General features: G+C 42.5%; 1 protein-coding gene across 3 annotated transcripts in view; it reads left to right on the forward strand.

Moving 5' to 3' along the window:
* ncor1 (nuclear receptor corepressor 1) overlaps positions 1–16,057 on the forward strand; it is a 237,585-nt gene that overhangs the window by 115,819 nt on the left and 105,709 nt on the right. For all 3 annotated transcript variants that reach the window (XM_084320851.1, XM_084320852.1, XM_084320853.1), the window contains exons 16-17: positions 1,778–1,914; positions 7,536–7,828. In XM_084320851.1, coding sequence (XP_084176977.1) covers positions 1,778–1,914; positions 7,536–7,828 — 430 coding nt within the window. The remainder of the gene's footprint in view (positions 1–1,777; positions 1,915–7,535; positions 7,829–16,057) is intronic.

The raw sequence follows: 16,057 nt of genomic DNA on the forward strand, positions 1-16,057 counted from the left end.
ATTAGCAACGCCGAGCTTTCAAACCATTGCGATTCTCTGTCCAAGACCCTCGTGCAACTGAGTACCTTTGAAATTTCTCTGCGATACTTGTATAACGAACGTTTTGCGTCGGACCAGTTCTTCAGGGTAAATCTAGGTTGGTTTCCTATTGAGGAGCAAGGGACTGTGGATTCACTCTGCCAACCTTGTTGGCGTGCGTCACAGTCACGAAAGGGGCTAGGATTCGATCAGATTCAGATTAAGTTTGATTGTTGCATCTGGTCATATTCACGTACAAAAAGAGCAACATCCTTGGGTGTCGCCCCCTCGACCTACAGCATGTCAATAACATACACAATAGAATACATACGGGGGAAAAAACACAATAAAAACCAGCATAATAGTGATTTAAGAAAAGAGTGACAGTGCTGAGAGTGGTGATATAAAAAGTGCAACAGTAGAATAAAATGTACGTACAGTACTTAAAAATACTTAAAATACTAAATGCATATAAACACAGGGTAAAATCATAATTGTTAGATATTGTTCATGAGTCTGATGGCTTGATGGTAGAATGAGTCCTTGAGGCTGCTGGACCTGGCTCTGAGCCTGCTGGACCTGGCTCTGAGCCTGCTGGACCTGGCTCTGAGGCTGCGGTAACGCCTCCCGGAAGGCAGTAGTTGAAACAAACTGTTGTGGGGTGGCTGGGGTCTTTAATGATCCTCCGGGCCTTGCTGATTGACCGGTTGTTGTAAATGTCCTGTATACAGGGCGTCGGAGTATATTTGTCCTGTATGTTAGTTATGCATATTAGTAGGCTGGCTGCATGTGAACATAGCAAATGAAGATGGCTGCTACTTGATATGTGGGTGAACAGAGAAGTCTGACATGTCAGTGATAGATAGGGTACAGGCCTGTTGCATTGTTAGTAGATTAAAGTACTACCGGTAAGTGATTAATGGCTGGCTCCCTGCTTGACACTCGGCATCAAGGGTTGGTTTGGGGGGAAGTCCTTGCGACATACTAGCGTCATGTCCAAGGGGTGTACTTGTACATCAAGCTGCCTCACGCTACGGAAACAGGAGATAGGCTCCTGCCCCATGTGCCGTTACGGCTCGAGAACCATTGGTTCTCAAAGGCAAAACAAAACTATAGGGAGGTGTAGTCTGACGTCACTTTAGTTTCCCGCGCGGTCCACCCGTATAGGGATTCATCATTGGGAAAATGTAATATCATTGGCTATTGTAATAATTCTGCCTCATGAATATTGGCAAGCTTTCCATTTTCGCACAAAACGAGTTCCCTTCTATCACTAACATTATTGTTGAATTGTCGTTAAAAAAAGAACTACACTTACCAGTAGCCTGTCGTTCAGTGCTGTTGCCTAATAGAGCCAGGGGTCTATGCTGTGGTGACGTCAGCCAGCAGCGCCAAAGTGAAGTGTAGTTCCTCAGTGAACGAAAACATAAACGTTGTTGTTTTGCTAAAACAATTGCGAATTGTTTCATGTTGAGCTATAGATTGTGGATGAATACTCACATAAAGGTACACCATGCCAATGTTCATGCTTTATTTGTTTTAAACGAGACTATTTAGAAATGGGTCCATTGGAAATACATTGCAATTTCAAGGAGGGTGGACCGTGCGGGAAACACCAAAGACGTACAGTAACCACTACACCTCCCTATTGTCAACTTGGGCATTTTCATTGATCAATATGTTTGGTACTAACACATCCCAAATTACCGTTTATACTCGAGTAACGATTAACAAAAAATCGTTTGTGTTTTGTTTACAGCAATTAACACGTCCTGTACAACAAGAAGAAAAGGTGGAGGACAAAGTCGAAGAGGAAAAATCTGCTGAGAAATCTGAGAAAAAAGAGGACGAGGAGAAGAAGGAGGAGGAAGAGAAAGATGAAAAGGAGGACACAAGGTGAGAACTTTGTAACTAGCTGTGTGTCCTGGGCTGGTTTAACAAGCTGTTGATTAGAAAAGGCTGTTTAATCACGATTTACACATTTTCGAAAATGCAAGCACCCCCACTTTACTTTCTACCCCAAAGTAATAACTAGATATGTTTGCAAGACCCTATGAAGTCATAAGACAGACGTAAATGATGCAAAACGTCTTCTACTCGCTGTAAAGTAAATTTTATTCACTAAGGTTGGACGATTGTTACCTTGCGAGGTAGCTGAATCCATCTCGTTAGGCTTCAAGTTATCCACGGCGGGGCGGCTAGGTGGTGTAGTGGGCAAGGCGCTCGCCATCAACGCTGGAGACGCTGGGTTCGAATCCAGCTCTCGGCGTTGCTATCAGCTTGGCTGGACGTTCATACTAACACAATTGGCAGTGTTAGGGGTGGGAAAGCTGATGGGTGGGTCCTGGGCGTTGTGGACAGCGACCCCTACAGTTCGGTCGGGGCGCCTGCACGGCGAGGGTAGGATCTAGAGCAGGGGTCGGCAATAGGCGGCCCGCGGGCCGAAATTGGCCCGCCAGCAATAATTTCTGGCCCGTCAGTTTAATTTGAGAATATGATATTTATTTTATTTTCATCACATTATTTATATTATATGCATACTTCATGTTTTATCCATGTTGAGAGTGAATAACAGGTATAGGCAGTGAGGTGCAATGTACCATATATATATATAGGCTTGCTCAAAGTGAGGTGGACAGCACGTGGTGCTGAAATGGGAAACACGAGTCCATGAAATAAAAACACCAGTTCAGTAAGTCATTCCAGCTTTATCTTTACTCATGACTGACGGCACCACACATGCATGTGAACAGTAATGCAATTAAAAACAATGCAAAAACAATGCAATTAAACTTTAAACAAAAAGAGTGCTTGAAGAAGCTCCTGAAATGACGGCGCTATAGGTATTTGAATTACGAGACATTCAGAAGTCCATTAGCTCCATTTCCAGTGCAGCCTCATCTAACAAGGTTAACTATCATAATCGATCGTCCCACTATATTCCTTTATAATTGATCAGTCTCCCCAGTTAGTAGCTAGATTAATATATTTAGCGGAAGTGTCAATAATCAATCACGAGGGATTCCCCAATCTGGATGCGTCAGCCCCAGTCTCCTCCGTAGACCAGACCGTCTCATTTAACAAGACGAGGTTTGTTTGAGATTCAATAAGTATAAGTAAGACAACAGATAAGTTTAACGAATTCCATATAAATTGATAGTTTTAACATTAAACATTCAACATTAAACCGGTCCGTGGCCGTCAGATAGACGGTTGCGCGCGCGTAATGTAGGATAGACCGATAGAGAGGCGCTTTATAATACAATGGAAAAAAGACAAAGGTATAATGTTCAGTGCATGTATAAGTCGTTTACAGTTTATTATGCCACCTATGCAGCTCGTTTATTTTGACAGAGTTAAACATTTTTCACTATCATTATATTAAATTAACCATTGTTTTTGGTTCTGGCCCGCCACACAATAGCTTGGGGAAAATTTGGCCCGTGGCCAAACCTAATTGCCGACCCCTGATCTAGAGGGAGGTAGTGTGACCTTCCACACGTTACACTTTCCCGGTGAGAATCTGCGCTGCCAGGCTGGCTGCCGGCTGGCTGCACATGCGTCGGAGGAAAGCATGTGACAGTCTCCGGCCTCCCGGACCAACAGTAGGGGGGAGTGCGCAACAACCAGGAAGGGGGTTGGGAATTGGCATAACGACTAACAGTGGGATGGGAGAAAAATCGGAAAAAGGAGGGGGAAAAAGATTTTTTTTTTTATTAAAAAGTTATCCACGGCATGTAGCTGAACCACAGTGGTTTGGACCAATCGGCATCCTACGAGGAACTACTGGCAGCTTCATATTCCTTACATAGATGGCAAGAATTGTCTACTGACATGCTAACCTACATAGCTAGCTTCCTCTTCAGTGCTCTCCTACTATGTCATATGGTTCATTGATCTGATTGGTTGAAGGTAGACGTGATGGACAGATGGTTCATCCAATCACCATGCCTTTGAAGGTACATGCACAAACGGATTCCAAGGATGATTTTTTTGGGTTCTGTGTAACAAACCATCTGGTGCATCAGGTTAGGGTGTGACACCCTATCCATATTTTACCAGCACAATATTAAGGCTGAGACAATATGCCATTTGGAAGAATCGATAAATCGGGACAAAATTATCGATAAATATAGATTTTCTTTATTATTATTTTGCATGTGTAAAAGAAAGAAAAATAGTTTTAAATACTTTTTTCTTAAAAAAGAAAATATAATTTAACGTTAGTTTGTGTGTGTCATGTGCACTCACTGTAGTTTTCGCGATGCTGTAGTTGGCCCACGGCACACACACACACACAAACTAACGTTAAATAATATATAATATTATATATATAAGAAAGTATTAAAATATTTTTTTAAACGTGACGCCACCTATTGATTTCACGCAGTTATCGATAATTGTCGATAAATCGATAAGTGGTCTCAGCCTTACACAATATTATTGTCATTCAAATTCTCTTGACAAGCAGTGGGTGCAGCAGGAGGTTTAATATGGTCAACATGCCAAACCACAACACAGCCTTGCCATGTCATGTTTGTGCGATTAACACTTTAATCGCACTTCACCCTTCATCACAGTTGCTATCTCAATCATTTATTAATCCCTGTGGTGTAATCAGAATGCACTCTCTTTCAAATAGTGAGCCAGATTGCACTTTGAAACACACTCATGTAATGTAGAAGCATAATGTATTCAACACTCATTATTTGTTTAATAACCTTGAGTGAAAGCAACATTACCTGACATTACTCAAAACCTTGACAACCTGGACATTTAACTTTAAAAAATTTAAATGTCATGGAAAATGAAAAGGTTACAGGTATTTTTCTCAAAGGTCTAAAAGAAATTATATATATAATAATAATAATTTGATCCACCATTATATTTGTATATCTAAAGCAACATAACCAACTGTATTCTCCCACGTTATTCATTCGCAAATGGATCAATGATGACCCGGACACGTCCTTGATAGTGATTTCCTAAAAAGAGTTGGGAACTAGAGTTGCAACATCTTGGCAAACTGTTTTACGAGTTCAATGGATCATATTCCAGGAAAGCCTATTTTTTCCACAGTACCGTTCTGAGAGCAAAGACGTTTCTTTGTTAGTTATTCCTTAACACTTTGACTGCCGGGAACCGTCTTTAGACGTCTTTGCTGGCCATGCTAAAGTTGCCGGAGGACGTGTTACGTCGTCCTTATATCAATATTTCAAAAATCTGCGATCGGATTCATATGTCCCCTCCGCTGGCCTGAGATCCACCAGCAGGACCCACTGAGCTCTCTGGCGGTTCAGGAGCGCCATCTGGTGCCCGATCGGCGCAATCGCCAAACAGGATGTTGCATAGAGGTTGTCCTAGACGTCCGTAGTACTTCCGGGCGCTCGCTATAGGTCATGGGACTCTGGCTCGTCACGCTACACGGTGATCGATTGGCAATAACTCGATAAACAACATGATTTGGACGTATATACCATTATACAAGCTGGAGATGGACCGGGTAAAAATATATCCCATAATGATAAGATTTCTACTCTACGATGATCGCCCAACGGCGCGCGGAGACTGGGGTGAGTTTCAGCGTGTAACGTTACCGTCTTCGATACTAACTGCTATTATCAACATTTGACCCACATTAGATGATTGGTATAACGCTGCCCACGGAATTATAAACGCCCCCTCGCCCATCCGGTCAACATCAGATGACGTGTAGTAACTTCTAGAAGTACGTCTAGTTGGAATTTTTTATATCACGCTGATTGCCATCAAACTGTATTTCATCATCAATATAATGCATTTGGGGCTATAGATCACGTTCTGGAGAAAGCTGCAGAAAGAGATGAAAACATACTTATACATTAGACCATACTTTACTATGAATATGTGAATGAAAAAGTTTAACGTTGCTACACAATGAACAATACATATAGGACTTTGAATGGGCCCTAATAATGGCAATGTAGCAATAGAATTTAAAAAGTTATAGCCCTGCAAAGAAGGGGACTTTCTCCATAGACAAATAGCGCTGGCAATCTATGGTATATCATGAATTTAACCTTAGGCAGCCAAAGTGTTAATCATATCACTGAATAATGTCATGTCCTTGTTATTGCATGAACGAGTGCAGGTGCAATGCATTTCCTCCTTTTGCGAACACATTCTCAAGCACACTTGCACACTTGGTCCGACTCCAACATCAGGTGTCTCTTCCCAATTCACTGTCTTTGTACAACTCAATAATGTTATTGTGATTGGTATTTTTTTTTATGTAAAAAAAAATTTAATAGTTTAATAAAAGTTATTTTTTTGTATTTAATTTTTTTATTATTTTTTAAACAAACACATAAACAAACATGACAACACACGATAAGATATACAAGCATTAGTTGTCAGTGCACATCCAATGAAATCACATTTTAGTTAATTGTCTTATATAGGATATACCCCTAATACCTGTTATCTAAAAACCTACACACATATGCTCCAGCTCGTACCCCCCCCTTCCGGACCCCCCATTGGATAATCCATCCATTTTCCCTCGCTCCTAACCAGACATTACCATTATATGCTAGCTTTTATTTTCTCCACCACTTCTAACCACAATGTCATTTTGGATTCATTGAGACCCAAAATTCTTGCTGTAGATATTTCTTGATAGATCACATTGAGATATGTAATAATCCAGACCAGTTTAATAAAAGTTTAATAGCGATCTAGTCAATTACTGCCAGCTAGAAATGACATTGCATCCAAAACCCATCCCTACTGGTTGGTCAGATTTTTAACATGAGCCCTCCAGCGATTCAGAGTTGAACATGAAATAGGACATGAAATAATAGGAAATAAAGCTCACGGAGGTGTCCAGACTCGATAGTAAGTCAGCTTTGCACTCACAGTCAATGATTTCTGTTTTAGGGTGGGTTTTCCCTCTTTAAAAGGCTAAATGGAAATCCTATCTGCGTGTGTGTGTGTGTGTAGTGATGATGGGAAAGTTCTCCACCCCAGAGACCTGGCTAGGGGTTATTGGACGTTCACAGTCTGAGCAGAGGCGAGAGGAGAGGCGTGCGCAGCATGCATCTAACCTCCGGACGATCAGCCATTAGACGGATCACTCTATGGTTGTTTACACAGTTGGCTCGATAGGCAGCAAGTCATGACTCATGTCCAGACATCAAATGAGAAATGCAAATGCTTGTAAAACAAAACCTGCTAAATGAAAATGGATTTAACTCTTGCTAATGGACCAACCCACAAATGGCTTTCTAATGCTTTTAGTTGTGCAAGGAAAGAAATACAAGGGGTGGGGGGCTCCTCCTCCTCCCCCTCCTCCCATGCATCTGTCTTCAAGACTCAAGAATTAGCTGTAAAAGATAATCTCCTCCAGTTGTGCAGGAGAAAGCAGTTAAATGAAAATACATATTTGGATCAAAGTCCAAAGAACTGTACCACCGTTGTTCACGAATGTGTGTGTGTGTGTGTGGAGCTGAAGCCGCGTGTCTCTCCCTGTCCTCCAGGGACATTGGAAAGGACAAAGACAAGTGTGACGGCACGGAGGAGGACGACGGGAAGGAGCAGAACACGCCACGTGGCAGGAAGACCGCCAACAGCCAGGGCCGGCGCAAGGGCCGGATCACCACCCGCTCCATGGCCAACGAGGCTGCGTCCGTGGCTGCCGAGGAGCCTCCTCCCCCTGCCGCCCCCGAGCCCGTCCTGCCCGAGCCGCAGCCACAGCAGCAGCAGCAGCAGCTCCCCATGAAGGAGCCCGCCAAACCTCTAACCCCGGTGACCACCATGGACACTAGTAAAGGTAAGCGCCGCCACTTCTAACAGGCAATCGTTGGGAGTGATCGCACGAACATCCTGGTGGGGTTATGTGGATTGTTGTTATAACGTCATGTGACGAGTTGCTTTATCAAACTTTGCCGCTGGTTTTGTTACCCGGACCTCTTCTCTCCTTCTCTCTTCACTGCTGTTGCTGGTGCTGCCATGACACCTGCATTTCTCTACGGGGACAAATAAAGGTGTATCTTATCTTAGCTATATATATATATATATATAATTGTATTTTATAAAAAAAAAAAATGGAAAGTTGTCAGGAAAGGTACAGATGTGTTTTCAGGAAAGGTACAGACGTGTCTTCAGGAAAGGTACAGAGACGTGTCTTCAGGAAAGGTAGAGACGTGTCTTCAGGAAAGGTACAGAGACGTGTCTTCAGGAAAGGTAGAGACGTGTCTTCAGGAAAGGTAGAGACGTGTCTTCAGGAAAGGTAGAGACGTGTCTTCAGGAAAGGTAGAGACGTGTCTTCAGGAAAGGTAGAGACGTGTCTTCAGGAAAGGTAGAGACGTGTCTTCAGGAAAGGTAGAGACGTGTCTTCAGGAAAGGTAGAGCCGTGTTTTCTGGGAAGTTATAGAAATGTTTTCTGTGTGAGAAGGGAATGTGTTGGTGATGGTGCAACTAGGGAACAACGATGCCAAACAGAAGTGTGTGTGTAAATAAGGCTGAGATCATGCAGCCTGTCACACTCAACCCAATGCCACGTCTTCAGTTTAACAATCTATACAGAGGGCATCGTGCTGACATAATAGATGGCCTACATGGATTTTAATTGAATATTTACAGTGTAAGAAAATAAGGTGTGATCCGGAGCAAACTGCTTCATGTAAAGTGAAATTCCATGAAGATTATCTCTATAAAAACACTGAGTTGGGTGGTCTAGCCCAGCCTGTTAGTTAGCTTATTGTCATTTGATAGTTTGGGCAAATAATTTCATCAGCACACGGTATGTTTCAAGGTAAAATGTAATGGATAGTAATGACAATACAGCAGTTCCAGTTCTTCACAGGGCTGAGAAAAGTAACTGTTGTGGCTAGAGGCCACAGTAAGTAAGTAAGTAAGTAAGTAAGTAAGTAAGTAAGTAAGTAAGTAAGTAAGTAAGTAAGTATTTATAAAGCACCTTTCATACATGTCATGTAGCTCAAAGTGCTGTACACAAACATAGGCATATATAACGATAAAAGCAATAAAGTCACAGTGATCAGTTAAGATCAATGTTTAAAAAAAATTATAATAATAATAATAATAATAATAATAATAATAATAATAATAATAATAATAATAATAATAATAATAATAATAATAATAATAACGTAAAAATGAAAATAACGTAAAAATGAAAACATGAAAACAGTCATTTGCTTACCAGTTTGGGAGAACAGGTCCGCACAAACACAGTGGCTGATATCCCAAAATACACCAGCCACTTTTAAGTACTTTCCAGCCAAACTCTATTTTGCTGGACCCATAACTCATTCACGGCCAATCACGACTATAGTCGGGTTATCTCGCCATGCGTTGAGCACCAAAACCCGAGTATAGTCGGGTTTTCGATCTTTTTCATAATTTTTTCTTTTATTTGATTTTCTTATTCTATACAGTCTCACGGACCTCTGTGTATCATTGGGACTCATTCTGAGACGCCGAGATTGCAATGCCGGCCAAATCCTGCTAGGTGTCAGTATCGCCTACCCTTTGAAACCTTTTTTCACACTGTTACATTTTATATGGTCCGGGCGGAGAAATGGTACCCAGGCAAGTGAAAGGCTTCATTCGAGCTCCTTGGAGCGCGTCCAGCACACTTCATGCATAGTTTGTCCCATTTCCTGTCAGGGACCCGATGGACATCAATACTGGAAAACGCGATCAGACAATTGGAATATTCTTTTTGCAATACCTCCTAGCAAAGGTAAGGACTATATGACCTCCAAAACGTATGCCATTGCTGACGATCAGAGCATCACAAAATGACCCCCCCCCCCCCCGCATTGATGCCTTCATGATGAAACATAATACCTATTATATACCTTTGATTTGGAAATAGTATCGTGTCCAGGCAAGAAACGCAAACGACTTTAGCAAAATGCACATAGCGCTCCATAACTCAGCTTCCAGGAATTAGCCCGGATCATTCTGAAACTATACAATATTCACCACGGGATAACACACAAACGTATACATGAAAACATTTTCTCTTTTTTACATGTTGGACGAGAGATAGTGACTGTCAAATGAGCCATAGTATTGTCTCCATAGCTATAATATAGAATATAGATATAGCCCTGCAAACATCGTGACGCATCGTGAAAATGCCTATCTTTTAAAGGGTGGCCCATTGACCACAGGGATGGGGTTACAGGCTGGCGCTGAATGAGTTAAAGGAACACGCCAACTTTTGGGGGATTTTAGCTTATTTGCCATCTACCCTGGAGTTAGACAAGTAGATTACATTCCCTTTTCTTCTCTGTGCATGCATTAGGCTTAGGGAACAGCTGCACCATTAGCCTAGCTTAGCGTCATTCACTGGAAGTAAGTGTGCCAGTGTAGCCTAGTTCCCAACAGTCGCAAAGAAAATACAACTCCAAAACGTTCCTGTAAACCTGTGTATTTACCAAAAAAAATCTAAGCAGATTATATACCGGTACTCGATTTTTTTTTGCCGAACCACTGCTGACTGGGCACAGTGATTTCATCACCTCAAAATTTCCCAAAAAGTTGGCGTGTTCCTTTTAACCCATTCACGGCCATTCGATATCCCCATCTAGCTATAGCTGGGCCAGCTTTCCATTACACACTTTCACTGTGCGTCACGTTGTTTGTAGAGCTAAATCTATATTTTATATTATAGCTATGGATAAAATATCATGGTAATTTGACAGTAAGAACCTTCCGTTCAAGATGCAAAAAAAGAAAAGAAATGTCCATCCATACGTTCCCGTTTTATACCGTGGTGAATGAGTTATTTCGGAATGATCGGGGCTAATTCCTGGGAGGCTGTTTATAAGCCGCAATGTGTATTATACCAAATCCATTGGCGTTTCGTCCCTACAAACACTAGAATTAAAAAATCTAATTCATATGATGGATATTATGTTTCATCATGAATGCATGAAAGGGGGGGGGGGGTGTAGTTTCTGATTAATTGATTGCCAATAACGGCATTCGTTATTACCGCAACATATGCTGATCAGGGAGATGGCTATGAAAACCTTGCACGATCAAGCGGTAATTGACGTCAAATTGTTCTTACCTGTGGCCAGTGGGATTCCAAAAAGAATATTCCAATTATTTGATCGCCATCTGGTAGATCGTATGTCCATTTGGTCGACGACATAACCCACCACAGCATAATGAATCGGGGGTCCCGAAAACTATTCAATGCGATCGGGTGAAGCCCTAGGTTCAGGTTAGTAGAAAAGAGCGCCCGGAGCGTTTTCAGTGTGGCACCCGTATCTGGAACAGGGGTTACTGTATTCTCAATACAGCGCTACTAGCAGGATCTGGCCGGTACTGCACCTTCGGAGTCCCAATATGCCTTTTACAGGCAAAATACAGCTCCCTGACATTGAATAGGGTATTCAAATCGAATAAAAGAAAAAACAAGTCAAAAACATATATATACGTTTTTGGCCGTCAACCGCTGGCTCCCAATAACATATACGTGGTTGGCCAGGAAAGTGTTAAAGGTTTTCAACTGTAATCCTATCATTCTGTTATATCGGGACATAAAAGCTACCATATGTGTTCTGTGTAGCGAGAACTCACACAGGAGCTGGTCAGCCAGTTCGCCAGGTTCAGGTACTCGCCAGGTACTCGTTGACTCCATTCTGTGCAGTGTTGCATAGAACAGGGCCCTCGACAGGCCTCTCTGTCACCATGACAACACAGTCTCTGGTGGAGTCATTGTTATTGTTCTCGGTCATCTACGCACATCATCCACTTTATTTGTCCTTGTATGCCGAGATCTTTTCATGCCGGTGTTACTTTTGTCAACATCAGCTCAGGTTTATCGGCAGTGTTTTGTGTTAAGTGGGTTGAGATTTTAAAGGAACAAAAAACGGTTACTAAACAATTCACTTTGTGCAAAAGAAGTGATTTGTCACAAACGTGGAGGCTTTTTAATCTATCCCCAAAAAAATAACCGGCACCAGTGTTTTGCCGTTTTCGATTATTGGCACTCGAAATTGTTAGCTATGCTAGTGGAAGTCAATGGGGATCTGTTAGCATGTCTCTGACAAATCACATGTACTGTAACAACTTCCTAACTATATGATAACATTGTTAACTATATACAGTGAAGTCCGTACGTCTTCCTTTTCCAAGGAAACACTTTTTTGTTGTTTGGCTCTGTAGTCCAGCACATTGGATTTTAAATGGAACAATGACCTATGAGGTTAACCTCTTAACAGGTGGGGTACCGTGCACGGGCCGAGGTCACGCAAGTCACGGCACTTTGCGAGCATCCAGCGGCTCGAGGCTGCATTTTTCGCCGAACATATATATTACCGTTCGAAAGATCTATTTGTTGCCATTCGAACGCCACCTCACTGGACCGAATCCGTGCCTCGGTTCTCGAGTCTTTTTACTCGCCACGCGTCAGATGACAACCCTGTACTCCAGGCGCTCCAGAACTGCCAATCATCAGCTGATGGTGAAAATGATTGGTCAGCGTTGTAGCCAATGAGTGTGTACCTTTCCAACGATACACCACATGGGGGGGGGGGTTTGCGAATAAGGGATCTAGGTGAAAGTTGATGAGCGAAAACCAGAAGTTAAATGACGGTGGATATGGCGGCTGAGTGGCGCAGTGGGCAAGGCGCTCGCCACTAACGTAGGAGATGGTGGTATCGAGCCCAGCTCTCTGCGTTGCTACCGGCTTGGCCGGTCGTCATACTAACACAATTGGCAGTGTTAGGGGTGGGAAAGCCGGTGGGTGGGGATTGGATGTTGTGGACAGCGACTCCTACAGGTCTGTTGGTGCGCCTGTACAGCAGAATCAGGAAGTATCGGGGGCAGCGTGAGCCTCCCACGCGTTACTCCTTGCCACTGAGAGATCACGCTGTTGAGGTGAAAAGATGCGACAGCTGCCTCCTCGTGTACCGGAGGGGACACGTGATGCAAGGCTTGGTCCTCACTGCAGCCGACCAGTGGGAGGCATAGTCTAGCAACGTTCGAGACAGGGGAGGGGAGAATTGAAGGGAGAATTGGCGAGGCGAAATTGGGATGGGAGAAAAATAGAAAATAAGGAAAAAAAGTGGATAAAAAATAAATAAAAATGGCGGTGGATGAGGAAATGGATTTTGGAGAGCTTTTTTTTTGTCGCTGGTTGTACTCTGACGTCTCTCAAAGACTCATTTCTGAACAGAATTTTATAACATTTGGACCTGTACTACATAAGACTTCCGGCTATGGAATCGCAGTGTTTTCCAGCTTATACCTCTATGCTGGAATATTGGAATATGGAATCTTGCAACCACTACAGAAAAAGTTCAAGTTAAATAAATTGCCACTTTTCTTTTTTTAAGAGGTTAAAGTGCAGACTTTCATCTTTAATGTGAGGGTGTTTACATCCATATCAGGTTAACCATGTAGGAATTGATAAGATACGATATTCCTTTATTGAACTCCTTGGGGAAATTCGGGAGCCCATTTTATACATAGACCCCCACCTGACCAAAAGTAATAGGCTTCAACTTAATCAACTTAAATAAAGTCTTCATATTTAATATTTGGTTGCAGATCCTTTGCAAATAATGAATAATGAATCAAATAATGAATCAACAACCCTTACAGCATAACTCCGGTATTTTTTAAACCTAGACCTATTTTCTATAATTTGGAGTCAACAGACTTATGGGGACCAAGATATTTAGATTGTGTCCAGTATTGAGTGAGCTAGCTTCACCCAGGTGCCGCAAATGTTTTGGGGAAAACGCGCCGGTCAAAGAATGTTGTCCATCATCAAAAGAGGCACCATCAGACTCTCACGCCTGGCACACACCAAGCGCTGCGACCGGCAGCCAGTTTCCTTTCGGCACCCTTGTTAACAGATCTGACCGCTCGCGCCAGCCGCGCCACAGCTGGCTCTCGGTCCGCAGCGATGGTTTTCGGTGTCTGGTCTATTTTCAGCTCAAGCCACGAGTGAATCGGATGTATTACCGGATTAAAAAACCATCGGAACTGGATAAACAAACACATTATTAACGGGGTTCGCACAAGGTCCTTGAAGCGCTCACAGTGCTTTTTTTTTTTTTACAAAAAAGTGCCAAGGCCTGGAATTCCTTAAACAGTAAATCTTTTAACAAGGTGCTTAAAAATTCCTTGAAATTCAATCAACCATTCGCATTGAATGTTTTGTTCATCCATGATCAAATTGTTCTGAATCAAGAAATTGTTTTTTTCTGTTGTGTTTTAATACAATCTGAGTCGCTGTCTTGCGCGCTCCAACTGCTTTTCCTCATTTCTTCATGTGTGATGCTCTAGCTGGCAAGCAGGCCAAGAAGAAAACGCCATTTAAACATTTTTATCCTCCGAGTGTCATCCTTGAAAAGGAAAAATAGTGCTTGGAAAAGTACTTAAAAGTCCTTGAATTTCATTTGGCAATGTCTGTGGGAACCCTGTATTAAGGTTTTAATGTGTTAATTGTATAGTAAAGGTGCAGATGACGGGTAGGATGCTTTGTTAATTATATATATTTAAATGGAGTAGGATTTGCAGTCGGGAGAGCAGTAGGGAATGCAGAGAAAGACACACACAAAGGGGGAGGGGTTGTGGGACAGCGAGTTGAGAGACGGCGCAAGGTGATAAAGAGATACACAAATAAAGCATTAACATTTGCATGGTGTACCTTTCTGTGCGTATTCATCCACAATCTATAGCTCAACATGAAAATATTCGCAATTAATAAAAAAAAAATCGTCGAATTTTATTTAAACCAAAAATGCTTAAACAATAATGTTAGTGATAGAAGGGAACTCATTTTGTGCAAAAATGGAAAGCTTTTCAATTTCCATGCGGCAGAATTGTTACAATAGCCGATAATCCATTTTCCCAATGATAAATCCCTATACGGGTGGACCTCGCGGGCGGTACCAAAGCCACGTCAGACTACACCTCCCTATAGCTAGCTACTTCACTTAACCCTTTCACTGCCACACAACAGAAGGTTAACCCTTTACTATCGCACAACCGACGGCGATGCTCCATCATTAGCATCCGCGGAGCTAATGATGCTAATGATGGAGCATCGCCGTCGGTTGTGCGATAGTAAAGGGTTAACCTTCTGTATCGTCACAGTGAAAGGGTTAACCGGCTGTCGTGTGGCAGTGAAAGGGTTAAGTTTTACCTGTACCTGTTCCGCTGGTCTCTGCCTTTCTCAACAGTCAGACTTATAGTTTGCTCCCTAATGTGATTAACCCTCTGTAGTGTCCTTTCAACCCCACAACCATCTGACCTCTCTGGCCATGCTCCTGGTGTGTTCAGGGATTTACCTAGGTCCGTGTCAGGTACAATCTCCCTAACCGGCCACTGAGTGGATTGTGCATGGGCATGGAACTTAAAGCCGGCGTAGGCAACTTCAGTGAGCTTACCTGTCCAGCTGAACTATGGCAAGCTCTGCATCGCTGTTCCGCTCTGCTCTGCTCTTGCTGTAAGTTTCCCAGTGACTCCCAGAGGCACTGGCAACTTTCGGCAGGATATTATTTATTCATTATTTATTAAAAAAAGAAAATAAACATCCATCAACTCTGATCAACAGGCGGTTGTGCACACTATAGATATTTTTAGACGAGGAACGTGATGGCAGTTGTAGTTTTCCCATGCGACCCTAGGAACACCACTGTGTGGCAAAAAAATAAACCTGATTGGCTACGATTCACGCACCCTGAGATTTTGGAGTGGCTGATTACAGGCCTGGGACAGTCACAGAGACCGGATATTTTTCTCAGAGCATTTGATTTATTAGTAGCTGTCGGGATGTAAAGAGAATTTCACCCATAAATATATATTTGCCTACTCCAGCTTTAAAGTTTTTAAGGATTGCAAATTTGAAGTGTAATGATGTGGTCTGATTGAAAACTGGAGGGCAGTTAGCTCTTCTATTAATTTCACTGTCTATTTTCAGGTCCCGCACTTAACACTTTCAGTGCCAGCCATAACGTTGATTAATGTCCTTGAGTGCCATCATCCACTTCAATGATAGCGT

This window comes from Notolepis coatsorum (genome assembly GCF_963971535.1).
Source record: "Notolepis coatsorum genome assembly, chromosome: 8".
In the NCBI taxonomy this organism is placed as follows: domain Eukaryota; kingdom Metazoa; phylum Chordata; class Actinopteri; order Aulopiformes; family Paralepididae; genus Notolepis; species Notolepis coatsorum.